Source organism: Halichoerus grypus, chromosome 8, assembly GCF_964656455.1.
Source record: "Halichoerus grypus chromosome 8, mHalGry1.hap1.1, whole genome shotgun sequence".
NCBI lineage: Eukaryota > Metazoa > Chordata > Mammalia > Carnivora > Phocidae > Halichoerus > Halichoerus grypus.
This window is the reverse complement of record NC_135719.1, coordinates 44,250,717-44,270,069: the sequence shown is the minus strand read 5'-3', so window position 1 is coordinate 44,270,069 and position 19,353 is coordinate 44,250,717. Positions and strand designations below refer to the sequence as shown.

Genomic DNA, 19,353 nt, shown 5'->3' with positions numbered 1-19,353 from the left:
CGTGGGGCTCCCTGCTCAGCGGGGAGCCTGCTTCTCCCTCTCCCTTTGCCCTCCTCCCCCCCATGCTCTCTGTCTCTCTCAAAGAAATAAAATCTTTTAAAAAATTAAAGTGGTTTATAATTTTTAACTTTGTATTCACACTTTAAATTGAAATGTTATCATTTTCATCATTTTTTCCAATTACTGCCATTTAACTGAATCAATGTTATCACCCAGGAACAATGAAAAGCAATAGTATCCCATGTGGTTAGCAATGTTAGTTTTAAGAAATGAGTTTGATTCAAGAATAACTTAGAGGATAGGGTTTCACCTTCACGAGGCAACAGCATTCCTTCCCCTTATTATCGTCCTCTTTGAGGATCGACCCTGCGAAGCAGTCAGGAGCAACACAGGAAAGTTTATCTTACAGGTCAGACTCAACAACAAAAACTCTCCAGGATAGCTTCACTGTGTTAAAGGAGACACTTCATTTGTCTTAGGAGTACACCCAAACACACCACACCCAAAAGTCTTTATAATGGGTCCTAAGTGTAGTTCCTTCCTCTTTTGTGACTCATCCTTTCCCACGCCCTCAGAACAGTTCCACAGCAGGAATGTAATTAGATCTAAGCAATTAAGAAAACTGCTGTTCTACTTCCTCAGTGTGTATATAGAAAGCGCTCTGATTTAATAAGAGTTGAACTTACAGGACTCCTCGCAATAACTAACGCTTTAACTTTAATAAGGCTAAAGGACTTAAAGTGGCTTGAAGACAAGTAATAACAAGCAGGAGTCCTTTCACATCTTTATTTTAAAGGCCATACATGACAGCCTTAAATCTATCTTTCCAGTGGCCATCCCTAGACCTCTACTCAGAAACTTTAAAAAAACGTGCAGGCCTGTGCATTCTCCTCGTCGATACAAGAGAGGCCAGCAAAAGCTATTTCCTCAGCAAATGAGTGATGTGGTAAATGTTAGGAAATACAGGGGTTTTAGTTAATTACCTACAGGTTCTTGCTACCAATGAGCTTCATGATATTTGTAATTAAGCACAATTAGGGGGAACATTCAGAAGTTTTTCACATGTAACACTTGCCAGCAAGAGTCTTTCAGGCCTATGAATTTGCATGTTCCCAGTAATAAATTCCCAAATAAAATTAAGTTCCTAGTTTTACATAAATAGGTTTATTATAAATTCTAATAATAAAAATCTATTTTAATTATAAAAAGTAACATGATAAAAAATGGAAAATAAAAATGTCATAATTTGTAATGATGATCATCTTTGTATATTCCCTGCTGGTCTCTTCCCAAGTGAACGTGTTATATGATTATTATCAGGTTGTAACTACATTTTTTTAGTCTGATTTTTTCACGTATAAGAATTCCATCCCTTCCACAGAACTTCTTCATATGGTTGCAAAATAGTCTTGCATAGTAGTTTTCTACTGCTGTGTAAAAATACACTACAAACTTAGAGGCTTTAAAACAACACTTGTTTATTAGTTCACAGTCGTGTAGGTTAGAAGTCCAGGTGGGATCGACTGGGTTCTTTGTTTAGGGTCTCGCAAATCAAGGTGCCAGCCAGGCCCGGCTCCTACCTAGGGACAAATTTGCTTCCAGGCTCATTCAGGTTCTTGGTGGAATTCAGTTCCCTAGAGCTGCAGGACCGAGGCCCTGTCTCCTTGCTGGCTGTCAGACCAGATCCTCTCTCTTACAGCTCCTTAAGGCCACTGGCATTCCTTCTCCCACGGCCCGTACACCCTCGTGCCAGCAACGACATAACAAGTCCCTCTTGTCCTTCAAACCTCTCTGACTTTCAGTTCTGCTGTGAGTCAGGAAAACTCTGTTTTTAAAGGGTTCATGTGATTAGAATAGGTACACTTGGATAATCTCCTTTATTGGCTAACTCAAAGTCAAGTGACTACAACCTTAAATTACATCTGCAAAATCTCTTTTGCCATGTAGCAACATAATCATGGGCATATTATCTCATCACAGTCAAAGTCCTGGGGGGGGGGGATCATGGGTGGTCATTTTTAGAATTCTGTCTACCATACCTTTGCATCACAATAGAAAATGTACTTCCAACTGTGGGTTGTGCCTGAAAAGCTTAAAGGTAATTTTGCCACTGGATCAGAAAAACTTTAGGGTCCTTTCCAATTCTAAAATGCTAAAAATCGAATATGGAAATGCATTAAAGAAATAAAGTGTAAGGTTATTTTAAAACTTGGAAAGAAAATAATACGAATTTTAAAATTGGTTAAAAAAAAAAAAGAGAGAACTGAAGTTTCTCCTGGTTTAAAAACAGAAAGATGATTTTGCAACATTGTCACCTTTGGGGGGGCCAATTTTCTAGTCACAACAAGAGTTTGAACATTTAGAAAATAATGAACCATAAAAATGGAAATAAAGGTTAGTGCCACCTAAGCGACAAATCATAATGCCTAGGGAAACAAAAAGCAAAGAACTCTGATCCAGTGACAATTTCTATGACACAAAACTCGTTTCATTCTAGACACAAAGATTAGAGAGGAGGTAAATGAGCCAAATGAAAAACCAGCTCATATACAGATTATTCCACCCAAAGTTCATTAAAAACTAGGACTAAGGATACAACTAAGGATCAGGCTGGCAGGGCCTTCTCAGGAGGGAGTCAGCTAACTGACTTTAGTATAAGATGGTTCCCATCCCCAACACACAAATCTAGTGACAGAGGAGGAAGAAGGGGAAAAGAGGAGGAGGAAGTGGAGGAGAAGGAGGAAGAACAAGAAGGAGAAGAAGAGAAGAAGGAGGAGAGGAAGAAAAAGAAGGAAGAGAGAGGCAGGCAGGCAGGAAAGAAGAAAAAAGAACCTGGCATATAGTTGGTGCTAAATAAATATTTGTTGAATGCAAGTACAATGTAACAGATCATAAATATGTCTGTTAGCCTTCAGAAAATTCACCTACCTAGCCAGAGAAGTCTTTCTAAATTTTAGCTACTCTTGGGCTAAAAATTACCCACAGCCTGCCAGTAGGCTGACACTGGATCCAAAGTGGGGCAGTCTTCAAGAGGTGGGATAACCATTCTTAGGAGTCACAAGAAAATGAGGGCAGGCAATAAAAGTGTTAAGACCAAAAAAAAAAAAAAGTCTGTTAAATATTGGTGGAACTGAATTTTGCTGAAACGTTTAGTCTGAGTAATTATAACTTACACAGTGGCAAATATACAAGTTGACAGAGTGTCCCTCAACAGAATTCCAAAGACTGGTTTCCAGCAAAATAAGCCAGGATTCTGCCTATTGGTACTAACCAATAGAAAGAACACACTGATAGCTGTGAATGACACCATGGAATGAGAAGCTCCTAACAGCCATAAATATAAAATACTAGCCATAGCTTCAACCCTTATCAAATGCACAGTGTCATGTTTTCCACAGTTTGCAAGGTTTTCATGCATTGTGCTACTCTACAATGAAAGTTTAGTGGGGAAAAATACGCATTTTGTAACCTTACAAAGATTTTTCCCTCTCAAGTGTGTTTTTATTCAGCTAACCAACTCAAAACTCCTTTGTACAAAAACAAAAGTTGTACTCTTCTTATTCTCCACTCATGCAATTAATAGGAAAAGCAATTCAAATTAGAATTCAGAAGACCTTTCCATTCTACAAATAAATAATAAAGTTGACTCTTCACCTCAACAAGATGTGAGCAACATCTTCTATATTTTCAGAATTGGATCAGTACAACTTTAGGTACACTTAAAAAAAACTATTGTAATATTTTAACTGACAGATAATAACCACTGCTTAAATTTCTATTTATATTGTTCTACAGCTTCCAAAATGTTTTCATTCTTTTTAGTACCTAAAATCTCTGGTAGGGTAGAAAGGCAAGTATTATCCCCATCTTACAAGAGAAAGAATTGAAACTTAAAAGTAATTTGCCAAAGAGACACCTGGGTGGCTCAGTCGGTTAAGCAGCTGCCTTCGGCTCGGGTCATGATCCCAGGGTCATGGGATCGAGTCCCGCATTGTGCTCCTTGCTAGGTGGGGAGCCTGCTTCTCCCTCTGCCTGCCGCTCCCCTTGCTTGTGCTCTCTCTGACAAATAAATAAAATCTTTAAAAAAAAAGTAATTTGCCCAAGGTCACAGAGTTTTTCAATAGCAGTGCCTGGACTCAAACCAAGATTTTCTGACATCTTGTTATTTCTGATCTTTTGCCTACAGAATATCTCTACTCAAATGGTATGGACACTAAAACGAAAGATGCTTCTAAAATTGCGTAACATTTTCCTTCTATTTACACAAGGAAAAGTAAAATCATAGAATAATTTATGTCAAAGAAAAGCACTGATTTTTATAAAAATTCCTATGAAATAGACCAATATAAGAAACCCAAAGCTACAAGAAATACAAAAGAAACAAATGGCCATGTATCTAATATTCTAAACTAGAATATTTATTTAGTAGTCAAATAAAATATTGGACACATTAGTAATTTACATGTTCACATAAGCTATTTAAGTATTTCAATAACCTACTGTCCATCCAAAAATGGTATTATGTTCTTAAATATAATTCCAGGTGATAGTTAAGCTTAGAGAAAAGGAACTGAAGAAAAACTCCAAATAATCTTGAATATATACTGAATTTTGTGTTAACATTCCATAGGCAATGCAGGGCCTGGGATACAGTAAACACTTAAAAGAATGTATGATTTTTTTAAATGTGCATTCTGCAATTTTAATGAGTGAATAATTATTTAATTAACAATTTCAACAAATTATCATTCTTAGCTATAAAGGGAAGTTTAAAAAAAAAAAATCATTCCACAAACAGGAAAGTATTTACTTAGTGGCAGAATACTGAAATTGAGCATTTCTCAAAGTATGGTCTATTCACCGCTTAAGGTGTATACACCTCACAGGCACAAGGACAGTCTACTGGCAGCTCCTTCTAAGGTTCCAGATCATTCAGAATCAGCCTGCAAGCAGGGACAGTGAGGCCTGAAGCCTGAAGAGAGAAATAAGAGAAGCCCAACATAAGAAAACTAAGAGAAGGTTCAAGAGGAGGAGCCAGCACCAAAGCCCTGACCCCTGGCTCAGTCTAGAGACTGGACAGGCAGAGCACAAGTCCTCACACCCGCCTTCAGCTGTGCTTGCACACCAACCTCCTCTTCCCACCTGCCCCCACCCCTTTATTACTGCTCCTTCCCTAGAGATGTTCACCTTTAAGAAATAATTTCTACATCCCAGAGGACCACTAAGACCCCCTTTTCTTCCTGTCCTTCATCCAGTTTCCTTCTAAATAAATATATTGCTATTTCAGTGTTTTTTAAGCAAATCGTTTTAAAAGAATATTAACCATTAGCAGGAACGTTTCAGGAACATGATAAAAATCATCAAAATAATGCATTAATATTACTAAAATTTGAGAGTATCACCATGTACAATGTAAGATAAAGGATTCTAAGGAATTGGAAGACATTATGTCCTCCAATTCTCCTTCAACCTCATAAGTCATATAATGCCTAAGTTTCCTTATCTATAAATAAAAGTTACAGTTCAAAATATCACTATTATATTATAGATAAGTGGGATGTCTTATTCCTAAGTGATGGATGCTATAGTATTTAAAGGTAAAATATAATGTCTACAACTTATTTTCAAAAGGCTCAATGAAAAATGTGTATATATTTTCTATCTTTATATACATATACATACTATAGATAAAGCAAATGCAGTAGAATGTTAACTGTTGAATCTAGGTAGTGAGCAGGCAGATCCTGGTTCACTGTGCTATTCTTTCTAATTTTAGATTTCAATTTTTCATAATAAAAGTTGGAGAAAACAAATTAGATATGTGCTCAGAATCTGTGCTTACAATGATTATTAGCATCATAAGTTAAACTTTCAAAAATATTTTTGCAAACATCGTCAGAACATTGAGCTATGCATCCAAACTGGTTATATATCAAGTGCACGTTAAAACAAAGCTAACTTCCTACCATACAAGAAGACACAGGTGGTGTTCTAGCACACAATTACCTCCAGTCGGGAACTGCATCTCCAGCACACTGCATCACGCCCAAACGCCTTAGTGGGACTCACTCAGGGCCAGCAGGCAGGGGCTCTTATCTGTTGACCATGTGTGACTTTGACAAGTCACAATTTCTCTGGGGCTCATATACCAATTTCTCTCACAGTGCCCTCCTCTCCATCCCTTGCAGAATGATTCCAGTCCTCATGAATTCCTGCCTAAACTATGGCAGCAGCCTCATATACCATCCATCCGCTGCCAAGCTTGAGCCCTTCAACATCCTAAACAGAGCTACCAAGTAATCCATCCAAGACACATTTGGTCCTGTGATTCCCAACTTCTGAATATGCAGGACAAAGTCCAACACTCTGAAAATATGGCGTATTTTAAGCCATTCCAAGATTTAGCCCCAACTTCCCCTCTTGCCTATCTCCTACTCAATGCCCTTGCCTATTATTCTAGGGTTCACCAGAGCTAAGCTGACAAACCAACTGCACTCTCCCCCAACTCCTGACTCTTCGCTCCATGCCTTTGCTCTTGCTGTTCCCTTGGAGAGCAACTTCATCCTTTCTTGGATCACATAAGCAACTGCTTAACGGGTACAGGGTTTCCTTCTGGAGTGATGAAAATGTTCTAGAACCAGAGATGATAGTTACGCAATATTGTGAACATGCTACATGCCACTTAACTATTCACTTTAAAATTATTAATTTTAGGGGCACCTGGGTGGTTCAGTCAGTTTAGCAGTCTGCCTTCAGCTCAGGTCATGATCCCAGGGTCCTGGGATCAAGTCCCGCATCGGGCTCCCTGATCAGCGGGGAGTCTACTTCTCCCCCTCCCTCTGCCCCTCCCCACTGCTCCTGCTCTCTCTCTCAAATAAATAAATAAAATATTTTTTAAAAAATAAAATAAAATAGGGACGCCTGGGTGGCTCAGTTGGTTAAGCTTCTGCCTTCGGCTCAGGTCATGATCCCAGGGTCCTGGGATCGAGCCCCGCATTGGGCTCCCTGATCAGCAGGGACCCTGCTTTCCCTCTCCCACTCCCCCTGCTTGTGTTCCCTCTCTCGCTGTGTCTCTCTCTGTCAAAAAATAAATTAAAATCTTTAAAAATAAATAAATAAAGGGGCGCCTGGGTGGCTCAGCCGTTAAGTGTCTGCCTTCGGCTCAGGTCATGATCCCAGGATCCTGGGATCGAGCCCCGCATCGGGCTCCCTGCTCCGCAGGAAGCCTGCTTCTCCCTCTCCCACTCCCCCTGCTTGTGTTCCCTCTCTCTCTGTGTCTCTCTCTGTCAAATAAATAAATAAAATCTTAAAATAAATAAATAAATAAATAAAAATAAAATAAAGTGATTAATTTTATGTTATGTGAATCTCACCTCAACTTTTTTAAAAAACAGCAACAGCAGCTCATCCTGGTAAAAAAAAAAAAAAAAACACCTTCACAGACTCCTCAGCCCCAGACTGGATCAGCACTGAGAACACTCCCCTGTCACAGCAGTTACGACGTTGTATTACCTGTTTACAGAACTCCCCCATCATACTTTGAGCCTCTTATCTTCCTCATCTTCTCATTCCCTCATGCTTAGCCTAGGCCTTCAGGAAACATTTTTTTTTTAACAAATGAAATACAGAGACACCTCTTGGGGCAAGAGGCTACAGCAGATAGTCTTTTGAAGATCTAGATCTAAAAGTCTACAAGGGCATGTATTAATTGGAAAGGAAAAGATCAGGAAAGACTGCTGTTCATCTGGTTATGAAGGATAAAAATGGAAAGACCCCTGGTGAGATTTTTCAGTTAGTAATAACGAGAACTAACATTTATTGAGTTCTTAACTATAATTATTAATCCCATTTTCCAAATGAGGAAACAAATATATTTCAGTAACTTGCCTAGGGTCACAAAGGGGCAGCAAGACTCAAACCCAAGTGGGTTGACACACTGCCCTGCTTCCATACTGCCCCAGGCATGGCTGCAAGAGCTATGAATGGACATTCTTTGGCCCACAATTTGGCTTTTCTAAGGCTGAGAAAACACTCCATTGTCCACATTTATCTACTTAGCCACTGCCACAAATGTTGTTTCTATTTCATAAAGTGTTTTTAAATATAAAATGTTAATTTTTAAAAAGAATCCAACCGTAAAAAAAAAAAGATGAATCATAGAAAGATCTCTTATTAAAAACATCTCTCACATGTAAATTAGCAAGTGTTTGTGGGCTCTTCCTTCCTTACAGGGCTGAAAAGATCAGTGCCTAATACCCTCTCTAGAACCCAACTACAGCCAGTAGGCTTCCCCGCTGGAGACTCATTTTCAAAGTGCCCCCAACCTCTGCACAGGGTAAGTACCCTGCAAATGAGAAAATCATGGAATAACAAAAACAAGCTAGAAGAAAAATTATACACTCACTGTTTTAGTTTAGAAATCATGATGTATATGTCCTTCCCCTCTTCCCTCTCTTTAATAATGTCACAATCTGGTTAAAAAAAAAAATGAACCAAAAGTCACTGAGATTGAAAAAAATAATTATTTGTGTACCTGAATGGGAAAACCTTACCACAGAGGTAATGTCAAATCTTGACAACATATCAATAAGGTCAATATTAAAAACATATCCCCACCCAAAAAAAGTATATACCCTATGGTACATACTTGTGCATGTGCATCTCCAGATAGTAAGCCCACAATTTTCAGTTCTACTGGATTCTCAGCACTTGTTTCACCCATATATCCTCCTAAATATTTAAAACCATGAATGGTAGGATAATATGTTGGGCAAATACACACACAAAAGCAAAAAGGCAAAAGGGATAAGAATATCACAGATAATATGACAAAGTAGAATTCAAGACAAAAGTTGAATGGGACAAATTAAAGACTTTTATACCACTAGTTACAGTCCACAGTGAATATAAAATAGCCAACAGTCTTAATGTATCAATTATCACAAAATTAAGTATATAAAACATACACAACATAGCTATAGTGAGACACACACTACTCTCAAAGCTAAAATAAACTAAGTAGCAAAAATAAAGATGAAGGGCACCTGGGCGGCTCAGGTGATTAAGGAACTGCCTTCAGCTCAGGTCATGATCCTGGAGTCCCGGGATCGAGTCCCACATCGGGCTCCCTGCTCAGCGGGGAGTCTGCTTCTCCCTCTGACCCTCCTCCTTCTCATGCTCTCTGTCTCTCATTCTCTCGCGCAAATAAATAATCTCAAAAAAAATAAAAAATAAAGATGTAAAGCCCTTAAAGATCAACATGAACAAGGTATTAAAAGGAGAAAATGGTCAAAGAACACAAACAGTTCCTAAAATAAGAAGTGAAAGTGGCAATAAGCATAGAAATATGTCCACACTCCCTAGAAATCAAAAACACAGATTAAAGCTATACTTTGTTAAAGCTCATTTTTTCTTTCAGTCAAGTTGACAAATATGTTCTAAATCATATTACTGGAAAGCTGTAGTGAATGCAACAATTTTATACACTACTGGAAGGAACACAAATTGGTTTTGAGACTTAACATAAAAGGCTTTCCTTCCCCCTAAATACCTCTCCCTCCAATTTTCTTTGTTATATGGCTCAAGATACAAAGTCTATAGCTTTAAATTTGAAATTCTATCAGTTGACAATAGTTAATAACATGGGTTCTAGAGTCAGGCTACCTGATCTTCACTTACTAACTATGGCACTTTAGGCAAGTAAATTATTTAACTTTGTCTATAAAATGATAGCAATGGTACCCACTTCTTAGGGTTGCTGTGAAGGTTAAGTAAACTAAGGTAAAGCACTCTGAACAATAATGGGGCATACATACTCAATAAATATTGGCTATTGGCACTTGGATTTCTTATAAGTAATTTCTTTTTAAGTAATTCACTAGCATTTGCTTAGTATTTCTAATGGGACATTCATATCTGCTCAAATCATTTCAAATTACTTATAATTTGAAATATGAGGGTTATTAGAATCAAATACGATTCAAAAAATTATACATATATAATTACTGTGGCATCAAGGTAATTACATGCTGATTGAACAACAAAGAGGCAATCTGGAAACTTTAAAAAGAGCATAAGCAGTGGTTTATGGCATGGCATGGTGAATTGTTTTATTCTTTACCTTCAACTGTATTTTGTTTTCTACGCTGAACATGTGTGACCTTTATGCTGGGGCGGGGGGGGTGTGAAAACAATAGACAGCCATTTAGATTGACTGGTTCAGTCATACACTTACTCTCTCTCTCAAGGGCACTTGGCAGGTCTGATTCGCTTATATAAGTACAGCTCATCATATTTCATCTTTTGCCAGAGCTTTAGTAACTCAACTATATCGGTTCATCTTCTGCACATCATTTTGGAGACTATACCATTCGGGAATAAATTAGTCAACATCAGTAATATTCAAGATTTCTGAGGATAACAAAAGTCCAAAAGACAAAACCGTTTTTGTGACAACGAACAGGTAAATTTACTCTTGTATTTTTGTGTTATATATTTAAGCCTAGAAGAGGAAAGCTATATAAAGCTTTTAATTATTTTATGATTTAGAAAAAATGAGGCAATAAGCGTATATTATCCCACCTTTCTATTTACAATTTCAGTAAGTGCATTTCAGTCATCATTTTTTGGCAAATTAAATTCCCTACAGAAATCAATGTGATTGCTCTTGCACAAATAAGCTCAGGCAGGTGGAAATTTTCAACCATTTGTTATATTCCTTAGGTGTCAGGGCAAATGTTTGTATGATTACTAACGGGATACTTAAGTCCTCCATTATGATAGAGATGAAACACATGAGTTATAATGTTTAAATCTAAAATTCTTGGGTATAGATTTCTTCTCCAAGCATTCGACTGTAAATTAAACAGGGCTGATAAGAATAAAATGTTGCTGGCTATTAGCTAATTCTAGGAAGAAAGGGAAAAGAAAGGTGAACCTGTTACCTCACCAACAGAGTAATTTCTTTAGATGAAACTTTACCCACTCCAGTCAGAAATCTCTCTGAACAAGGACTTAAACTTGTCAAGGAATCCAAATTTTTAATTCAGGTTAAAAAAACAAAAAGGAAAAGCCTTCCTTCAACTATTTACCCCTACCTGCCCCCTCCAGCTCCTTGCTCTGACTGAAATTCTCATCCATACCTCATCTGCACCAGCCCCTACCATAACACCAAAGTTCCTTTCCAAACTGGTGCTCCCTCAGAGCACTATTATAATTTCACAGCTCCACACCACTGCACTTGCTGTTCTCTTGCCTAGAAAGCCCTTCAAAGTGCCCATCTGGCCCCGGCTCAACTTCACCTTCCTGCCTCCTCCCTGACCCCACCCTACACATCTGCGCTCCCACAGCAATTTATATACACCTCCATAGATGGCTTTTAACATAAGGTATTATTATTTTTTGTTTAGCTCTCTTAAAAATTTGAAGGCTGTTGGGGCGCCTGGGTGGCTCAGTCGTTAAGCGTCTGCCTTTGGCTCAGGTCATGATCCCAGGGTCCTGGGATCGAGCCCCGCATCAGGCTCCCTGCTCGGCCAGGAGCCTGCTTCTCCCTCTCCCACTCCCCCTGCTTGTGTTCCCTCTCTAGCAGTCTCTCTCTCTCTCTCTCTCTCTCTGTCAAATAAATAAATAAAATCTTTAAAAAAAAAAAAAATTTGAAGGCTGGGACTAGATTTTTCTTATTACAGAAATTTTTGAACATATACGAAATACAACAGCATCACAAAAAGTAAATGCAATAGTATCATGAACCAGCCAACTACAACAATTAATTCATGACCAATCCTATTTCAACTATACCTCCCCTACTCACTTCTCCTACCCACTCACTCACGGATTCTTTGGAAACAAATCCCAGACTTCATGTCATTTCATCCATAAATAGTATACTTCTAAGTGTTTCTCTGAAAGATAAAAAGGCTTTGCAAACATAACCACATTACTACCACTGTCACATTTAAATCTTTTTAGGTAATAATTCCACAAAGCCATCACATATCCAGGTGGTGTTTACATTTCCTCAACTGTCATAAACTACTTTTTAATTATTTTTTAAAGATTTTATTTATTTGAAAGAGAGAGAGAGAGAGCACAAGCAGGGGAAGGGGCAGAGGGAGAGAGAGAAGCAGATGCCCCCCAAAGCATGGAATCTGACGCGGGGCTCAATCCCAGGGCCGCAAGGTCATGACCTGAGCAGAAGTCAGATGCTTAACCGACTAAGCCATCCAGGTGCCCCTATTTTTATTATTAATCAAAGGTCTACATGAAGTCTATCATTACAATTGGTTAATATGTCTCCTAAATCTTTTAATCTCCAGATTTCTCCTCTATTTTTTTCTTCTTATAATTTATTTTTGAAGAAACTAGGCCATTTGTTCTAAGAGCTTCCCAAGATCCTAATTACATCCATTGCATCCCCATGTTCCTCCATCCCTGTGTTTTCTGTTAAATGGATTTAAGATCTAGAAGCCTATCATATTCAGGTTTGGTTCTTTTGGCAAGACTATTCATAGACAGTAATGAATATTTCCATCAGGAGATAAATTACATCTGGTTTTCTTTCTTTTTGAGACATTAGTAGCCAATGATAATCACTGTCTTTGCCCTAGATCTATCAATTCATTAGGAGGTGTAAAATTGTGATATACTAATTCTGTCTCCCTTCTTCCTCTATTAGCTGGGATAAAACACTTTGCATAAAAGAGAAACTTCTCTCATCGAATATTTGGTTAGCCTCAGGAAAAGCATAATACCTCTTTGTTTTTATTTTCTGGTTCTTAAAAGAATATATCGGCTCCCTAGCATCCTCCAAAAGTAACAACTTTCTCCTTTTTTTGTAATCATTATTATGAATTCACAGATTTAAAGATTTTGGTACACTGTCATATTATCCTTATTGATGATGGAACCGTCCCATTGCGGGTCAAGTGGGAACCTCTTCAAGTTGGCTCCTGAGTCCTAATCTTTGATAGCCTCCTTGCTTTCTAGGGGAACAAAGGATTCCAGGCTCAACTTGCACATTTTCTGCTTCCAACTTGGAATTACCTATTTCTTCACAAAAGACCTAATTATTAATTCATTTTTAAGTCTAACTTATGTGTTCCATAAATGTTTTCCAAATTAAATAAGGTAACTGCTTACCAAGTCCAATTCCTGAGCTAATAATTTTAAATTTGAAAATATGTATCATGCATAATATAGATATACAATCACTATTCCACTCATTAAAAGAATTTAAATTGTTAACTACTCATCATTTAAGTTCTTGGACCCACTGTGTACCAAAAGATGTACCAAAGCAACTCAACCATTCTGCTTTGGTATTATAATAAAATTCAGCAATTCATATCACCATGATGACCTGGGGTTGACATCAAAAGTATAAAAACAGGGCTTCTTCCTTCAAGAACCACAAGAAATACAATGCAGGGAAACTAACCCTAGGAAACTGTCTGAATAAAACTTTAAGTTAAACATTTTTAATCAAAGGTTGGCATCTTTAATGAAATTGAGTAAACAGTGCTCAGTTAAGTATCATGAGTTTAAATGTAACAATCTGTGATCTTATTTACATTACCCCAAAGTCATTGTTATAATAATATTAACATCTTTTCAAACATACTCCAAACCCTAAGAGGAAAACACAAAACCCTCATTTTCAAAATCACAACTGAGACAAAACATAATCCTTTATGCTTTCTAAACATCTCAAACTTCTTTTTTTTTTTTAAGATTTATTTATTTGAGAGAGAGAGAAAACGTGCGCGGGCCCAAGAAGGCAGGGTTGGGGGTGGGAATAGAGAGAATCTCGATTAGCAGGGAGCCCAATGCAGGGGTCCATCTCACGACCTTGAGATCATAACCCTGAGATCATGACCTAAGCTGAAATCAAGAGTTGGACACTTAACCAACTGAGCCATTCAGGCTCCCCAAACATCTCAAACTTCTGTTCTTAGTGGGAACCAAAGGAATCTTTTTGAAGATATTTTTCAGTTGCTATATTTGTAACTCTAAATGTTTTTAGAAATACCAATATTTTTTCAGGGTCCTGAGACATTAACAAGATGTTTTAGAACATATTTGGTTGCTCATTTATAGAATTCATTGTTCCAAAATCAGAGTAGCCTAGAGAAATGGCAGCAAAAATAACCACAGAGCCTCCCATATCAGAGATAACTTTAACAATCAAGCATTTACTCCACTATAAATGTTAAATGTAGGTACAGTTTAAGTGGAACCCCCTTCCAAAATGTCTGCTTACAATATTTATTTGCAGTACATCTACTAGTTCTTGAAATATAGCCCCTTAATTTTAATTACTCAATTTTCCTAGTGTGAACTAGGTGAAAACGGAATAGCCTATTCTCACTGTACATATAATTGTATACATAATTGTACATATAATTGCACATATAATTGACTAGATTTGAAATGGCATTTAGTCATTTAATTATCCCTTTCAGAAATCTGAAGCCCCAATTTAGTGATTAAGATAAATGTCAACAACAAAAATAGTCTTATTTTATGATTAAAAGAGGCAGCTATCTCCAGATTCAGCTAGTACAGGACAAACTCTCAACTGTATTTTGCCCACAGTTTATAATTATGAACTACATTTATGTATACGTGTATAAACATAACCTCTGTTGAGTGAACTCTAAACTCACTGGCGTATTTGTAACCATGGTACTATTTAGAATATTTTAAATGATTTTTTCTACATGTAATTTAGCATGTTAAGATTCTATATTTCACATACCATAAAACACTTATATACCTCAGTCTATTGTTAATGCATCTCTTTCAGATACATAAGCTTAAACAAGAAAAAAATATTTATGAAATACACATTTAAGATTTTTTTCCTCAAATCAAAGTTGTGCAGAGCATACTGTGATTATTTCCATGATAATTAAAATGACTGCTTTAAGATTCAAATTAGGTAACCATGGGGGAGGAAAAAAAAAACAAGATATATGCCCCTTACTTTATGCCAGAATAAGATTTTATATGGATCAAACATTTAACTTAAATGTTAAAAAATGAAACAAATTAAAAAACTAAAAGAAGCAAGATGGGATTTTTTTCTTTTTGTTTAACATTGCAGAGGAGAAAGGCCAAGATATAATGTAAACCAAAAAGTCACAAAAGGTTGACCAATTCAATTGCATAAAAATAACCACTTTCTGCATAGCAAAAGCCACCATAAACAAAATCCTAAGACAACCAATTAAGAAAACATATTATTCATATTAAAATGGCTAATTTCCTTGATATAGAGTACATACAAATGAATTTAAAAAATCAACAACCCAATAGAAAAATGGAAAGGATAAACTCTTCATGAAAAAAAAGAACATGCAGTGGGCTCTTAAAAGCATGGAAAAAATAATTGCTCACACATTGGGTACATGAAGGAAATTTAACAACATTCTTCAGTATTACAAATGCACTATATCCTTTAACCCAGCAATTCCACTTTTAGGAACTGATCCTACAAGTGTACACACACATACACACAGACGCACACCCACACAAACTTGAAATATACACAGGCTGATTCATCATTGCATATTACAGCAAGGATTTGAAGGGAGATGCTCTGAATGGGCCTAATTATTTACAGTTTAAAAAAAGATATAGAACAACAAGTACAGTGTGCTACCATTCTCATAAAGGGTGAATATTTATATTCATATTTGCTTGTATATGCTAAACTCTCTCTGGAGGAACATGCAAGCAACTGGTAACACCAAGAATACATACACATGTGACCAAATCTGACATTAGGGATTACGGTATAGGTTGAGAGCAAAAGGGACCTACTTCTCAGTACATTCATTTTATTCTATCTTGGTTTGGTTTTATTAGTCATGACCTCAATTATTTTCATTTAAATATTTTACAAAATTTATTCTAATATTTAACTTAAACAGAGATGTTCACGTTTTCTAAGCAGACAGCTTCTACCTTTTTATACTATGTATTTCTCTTGATTTTTATGCTATTTTAAGAAAAAGAATGCTCAGTTTATGTTCCAAATGTATAAAATGCAAACTGGCATGTTGGTAATAGCAATAACAATTAAATACTCTGCATTTCTAGAAGAGAAAACAAGATAAAATTAAGGTATAAAAACCCTCCAAGTGGAATGTGAATCTGTAGTGCAAGCCAAAGAAAATGGGAAAATACAGCAAATAAATATAAAAAAGCTATCTTTTATAAAGCTGAAACACAACCTGCACTACCAAAAAGTTGAATCTTTAACTCAACTACAGTGACCTCTGACATCACTAAATGACATTTGTCAATTATTATCTAAAAAACAACGTGAAACAAAGTAATCTCTCCTATGTGCTTATAAAATAATTTCACGCTTTATTAAACAACATCAAATCATCAAATATCATGCCATCTATAGCCTTCCTTCTTTTATTGGAAATTAAAGAGCCTAGTTTTGCCACAATTTCCTGTTAAGTCTAAGTAGAATCATCCCAGAAATAGGCGGAGAGAAAGCCACAATTCTGAATTAACTCATAACCAAAAGCGATTAATTAGTATTCTCATAAAAAGCATCTATAATCATTTGGTAAAATTTGTGCAAAACTATAAAGGTCCTTTTTAATTACTCCAAATGGGCAACTGGGCAGTGTGAGCATCACATCTCATCTACGTTTCTGACTCTTCACGAATTTTTAAGTAACGTTTAATAATATAGAACGCTGATGATATTGCCATTCTTCTGACTTGCCAAATTATCTAAATCCCCAGCATCTGCTGTCAGGCTGTTTCTCAAGATTTCTGATCTGCCAACTAAAGAGTCTAGGGCCTGAGTGCTTCTTAGCGTGCACACGGAGGCCGGGTGGCAGATGAACACGGAATGCCTGCCCCACACGGATCTGTCCCACAGGTGAAACGGCCCCACAGGACAACCAACTTCCCAGTTTCACCACCGCTTCCAGGATCAGCACCCACGGGGCTTTGTCTTCATCGACGCCCGATTCCGTCTGCCTTCCTCAGAAATCAAACTTCCCCACTTCCCCAGTCATACAGCGACAGCGGCCAGCCCACGACGCCCCCCTCCCCGGCCCGGCCCGCCAGCCTCCGAGTCCCGGACCCACAGAGGGTGCGGAGAGCGGCGGGCTGGCGCGGAGTCCGCTGCCCCGCCCACCCGGACTGCGGGGTGCGAGTCCCCCGTCTGGCCCCCGCGGGCCCGGCCCGACAGAGCGCGCGTGGGGAGCCGGGCCAACCCCGAGCGAGGGAAAGGGCCGGGGTCGCCGGGCGTAGGGGGGAACCCAGAAAGCCGGATGGAGGAGGGAGGCCCATTGAACCCCGGAGCGCCGGGGTTTCTCCCAGGAGCTCGGAGACCTGGGGTGAGGGGCGGCCGGGCCGGCGACGGGGAGGGTCCCCGGGGTCTCCGCGCCGACGCCCAGTCCCGGCCCCAGGGAGGAGTCCCCGGGCCGACGGAGCGGGACGGCTGAGGGAAGGCTGAGGAAGGCGGCGCGCGCTTCCGAGCACAGGACCCCGCGGCTCTCGGGAGGGCAGCGCCGGCAGCCCGGGACTCGCACGGGCCGCGGGACTCACCGCGCTGGCGGTGGCGGCGGCGCCGGACGACGCGGGGCCGGACGCGTCCTGCCTCCTCAGGCGGGACTTGAGGCTCTTCATGGCCAAGTCTTCGCAGCCCGGCTGCCGGCGGCGCAGCGCGCCCGAGCCGCGCGCGAACCTTCAAGTGTGCGGGCTGCTAGCGCTCGGGTAGGCGGAGGAGGCGGCGCCGGCGATCCCGGCCCCACCTGCCACCTGGGGGCTCCCGGCTGCCCACCCGGCCTGCGGCGGGGCTCCCCTCCCGCAGCCAATCCTGCCGCGGCCCTGGAGGGGGTGGGGCCGGAACCGACCAATCGGAATCCGGGAAGGGGGCGGGACTTCCCTTTCAAACTTAATAACACCCTTCCTTTCCCTGCGGGAGGAAAAGTTTGGAACTTCAGCTGCGCGAGTGCTGGAGGTGAGCGGCCGCGGCAGGGACGGACGGGAGATCCAGGCTCCAGGCCACCGGTGCCAGCCTACTTTAATGATGGAGTCTCAGCTCTAAAGAGAGCGTGGGGTCCAAGCAAAACCCGCTCTCGTCTTGGCCGAACCCACCCCCCTCCTACCCACGTGCTCTTTCCCAAATTAAGTTCCCTTCCTTTCCCCTGGTCCCAGGAAGGACACACAACAGCTTTCAACTTCCCTTCCATCCGCCGATATTTTACTACACAAATCCTAGTGCCTGGAAACAACAACACGCACCAAAATTCCGGAAACAAATAACAACCTCTAAGGAATAAGGTGCTGGCGCTATGGAAGAACATACAACTAAGAACATACTTTGAAAGACATTACAGTAAATGTTAGCTGGTCAATAATTATTTGATGAGTGAAGAACCTGCTGCTTTGGAGAGAAAGAGATGGTATGGGGGGATGGGGAGAGCATCAGTAAAATATAGTGGTAAAGACAGTGGTAAAAAGAAGGAGAGACAAAATTTGTGAAAAACAGAAATAAGTATACCTGGAGCCCTTTGTGCTGTGCCAAAGACAAAAGAGGAAACAAGGTCTAGCGCTTTCCATATGGTCACATTCTGCTATACTTTTTGCTTTCCCACTTGATCTTCCCTCCCTGCGGCAGTATTCCCTACTTAATCTACTGAATTAATTTGTATGCCTCAAAAAAAAAAAAAAAAATAGTGTGGCTCAATGAGAATCTAGGCTTTCAATAATATTATTTTAGCTAAAAGTTTATAAATTAACTCGGATAGTAATACATTTCTTGGTTCTTAGCTATAATTGCCCTCCCCCCAAAAGAATATTTAACTAATATCTAGTAGATGTCTTTAACAGCAGTCTGTACAGACATCATCTCATTTTGTTTAATCATCACAACTCTTCGAAATAGACAATCCAATCCATTCATTCATTTGTTCCACCTACACATATGTTTAAGGAGTACTATACAATGCTAGTTACCAGAGGAAAAATGATAACCATAATATGTCCTTTGCATCCAGGAAGCTTACGATCTAGTGTGTAAGACAAACAATAAAACAGGTAATACCACTGAAGTATGCAGTTTGCCTCAGTTGCTAGGAGACAACATAGATAGCCAAGTTCTCCAGTCTAAGGGTTTCGAAGATGACCTGATGGAAGAAGCAAAGCCTAATTTGATACTTTAACTTATTTTTTTTAAAAAATGGCCCACATAGCCAAAGTGATATAAAAAGTTGTCAAAGGAAAACATATCATAACCTTTTCTTCAAGAAATTTTTTCATTTTCTGTAGAAATACATTAAAGCTAATTAGTTAATTCATCCTGCCCAGAAATTGGGA

The 19,353-nt window shown here is 39.1% G+C and overlaps 1 protein-coding gene across 3 annotated transcripts in view; it reads right to left on the bottom strand.

Moving 5' to 3' along the window:
* UACA (uveal autoantigen with coiled-coil domains and ankyrin repeats) overlaps positions 1 to 17,838 on the bottom strand; it is a 91,184-nt gene extending 73,346 nt beyond the window's left edge. Inside the window, exons 1-2 of one of the 3 annotated variants that reach the window (XM_078079148.1) lie at positions 17,581 to 17,660; positions 8,405 to 8,471 (exon numbers count right to left, since the gene is read on the bottom strand). Coding sequence is in view for 1 of the 3 variants with exons in the window: in XM_078079146.1 (XP_077935272.1) it covers positions 17,581 to 17,661 (81 nt within the window). In the remaining 2 variants the exon portion in view is untranslated. Of the gene's footprint in view, positions 1 to 4,861; positions 4,973 to 8,404; positions 8,472 to 17,580 lie in introns of those variants that run through there. The other 2 variants (XM_078079147.1, XM_078079146.1) reach the window with 2 other exon arrangements.
* Positions 17,839 to 19,353: the final 1,515 nt, after the last annotated feature.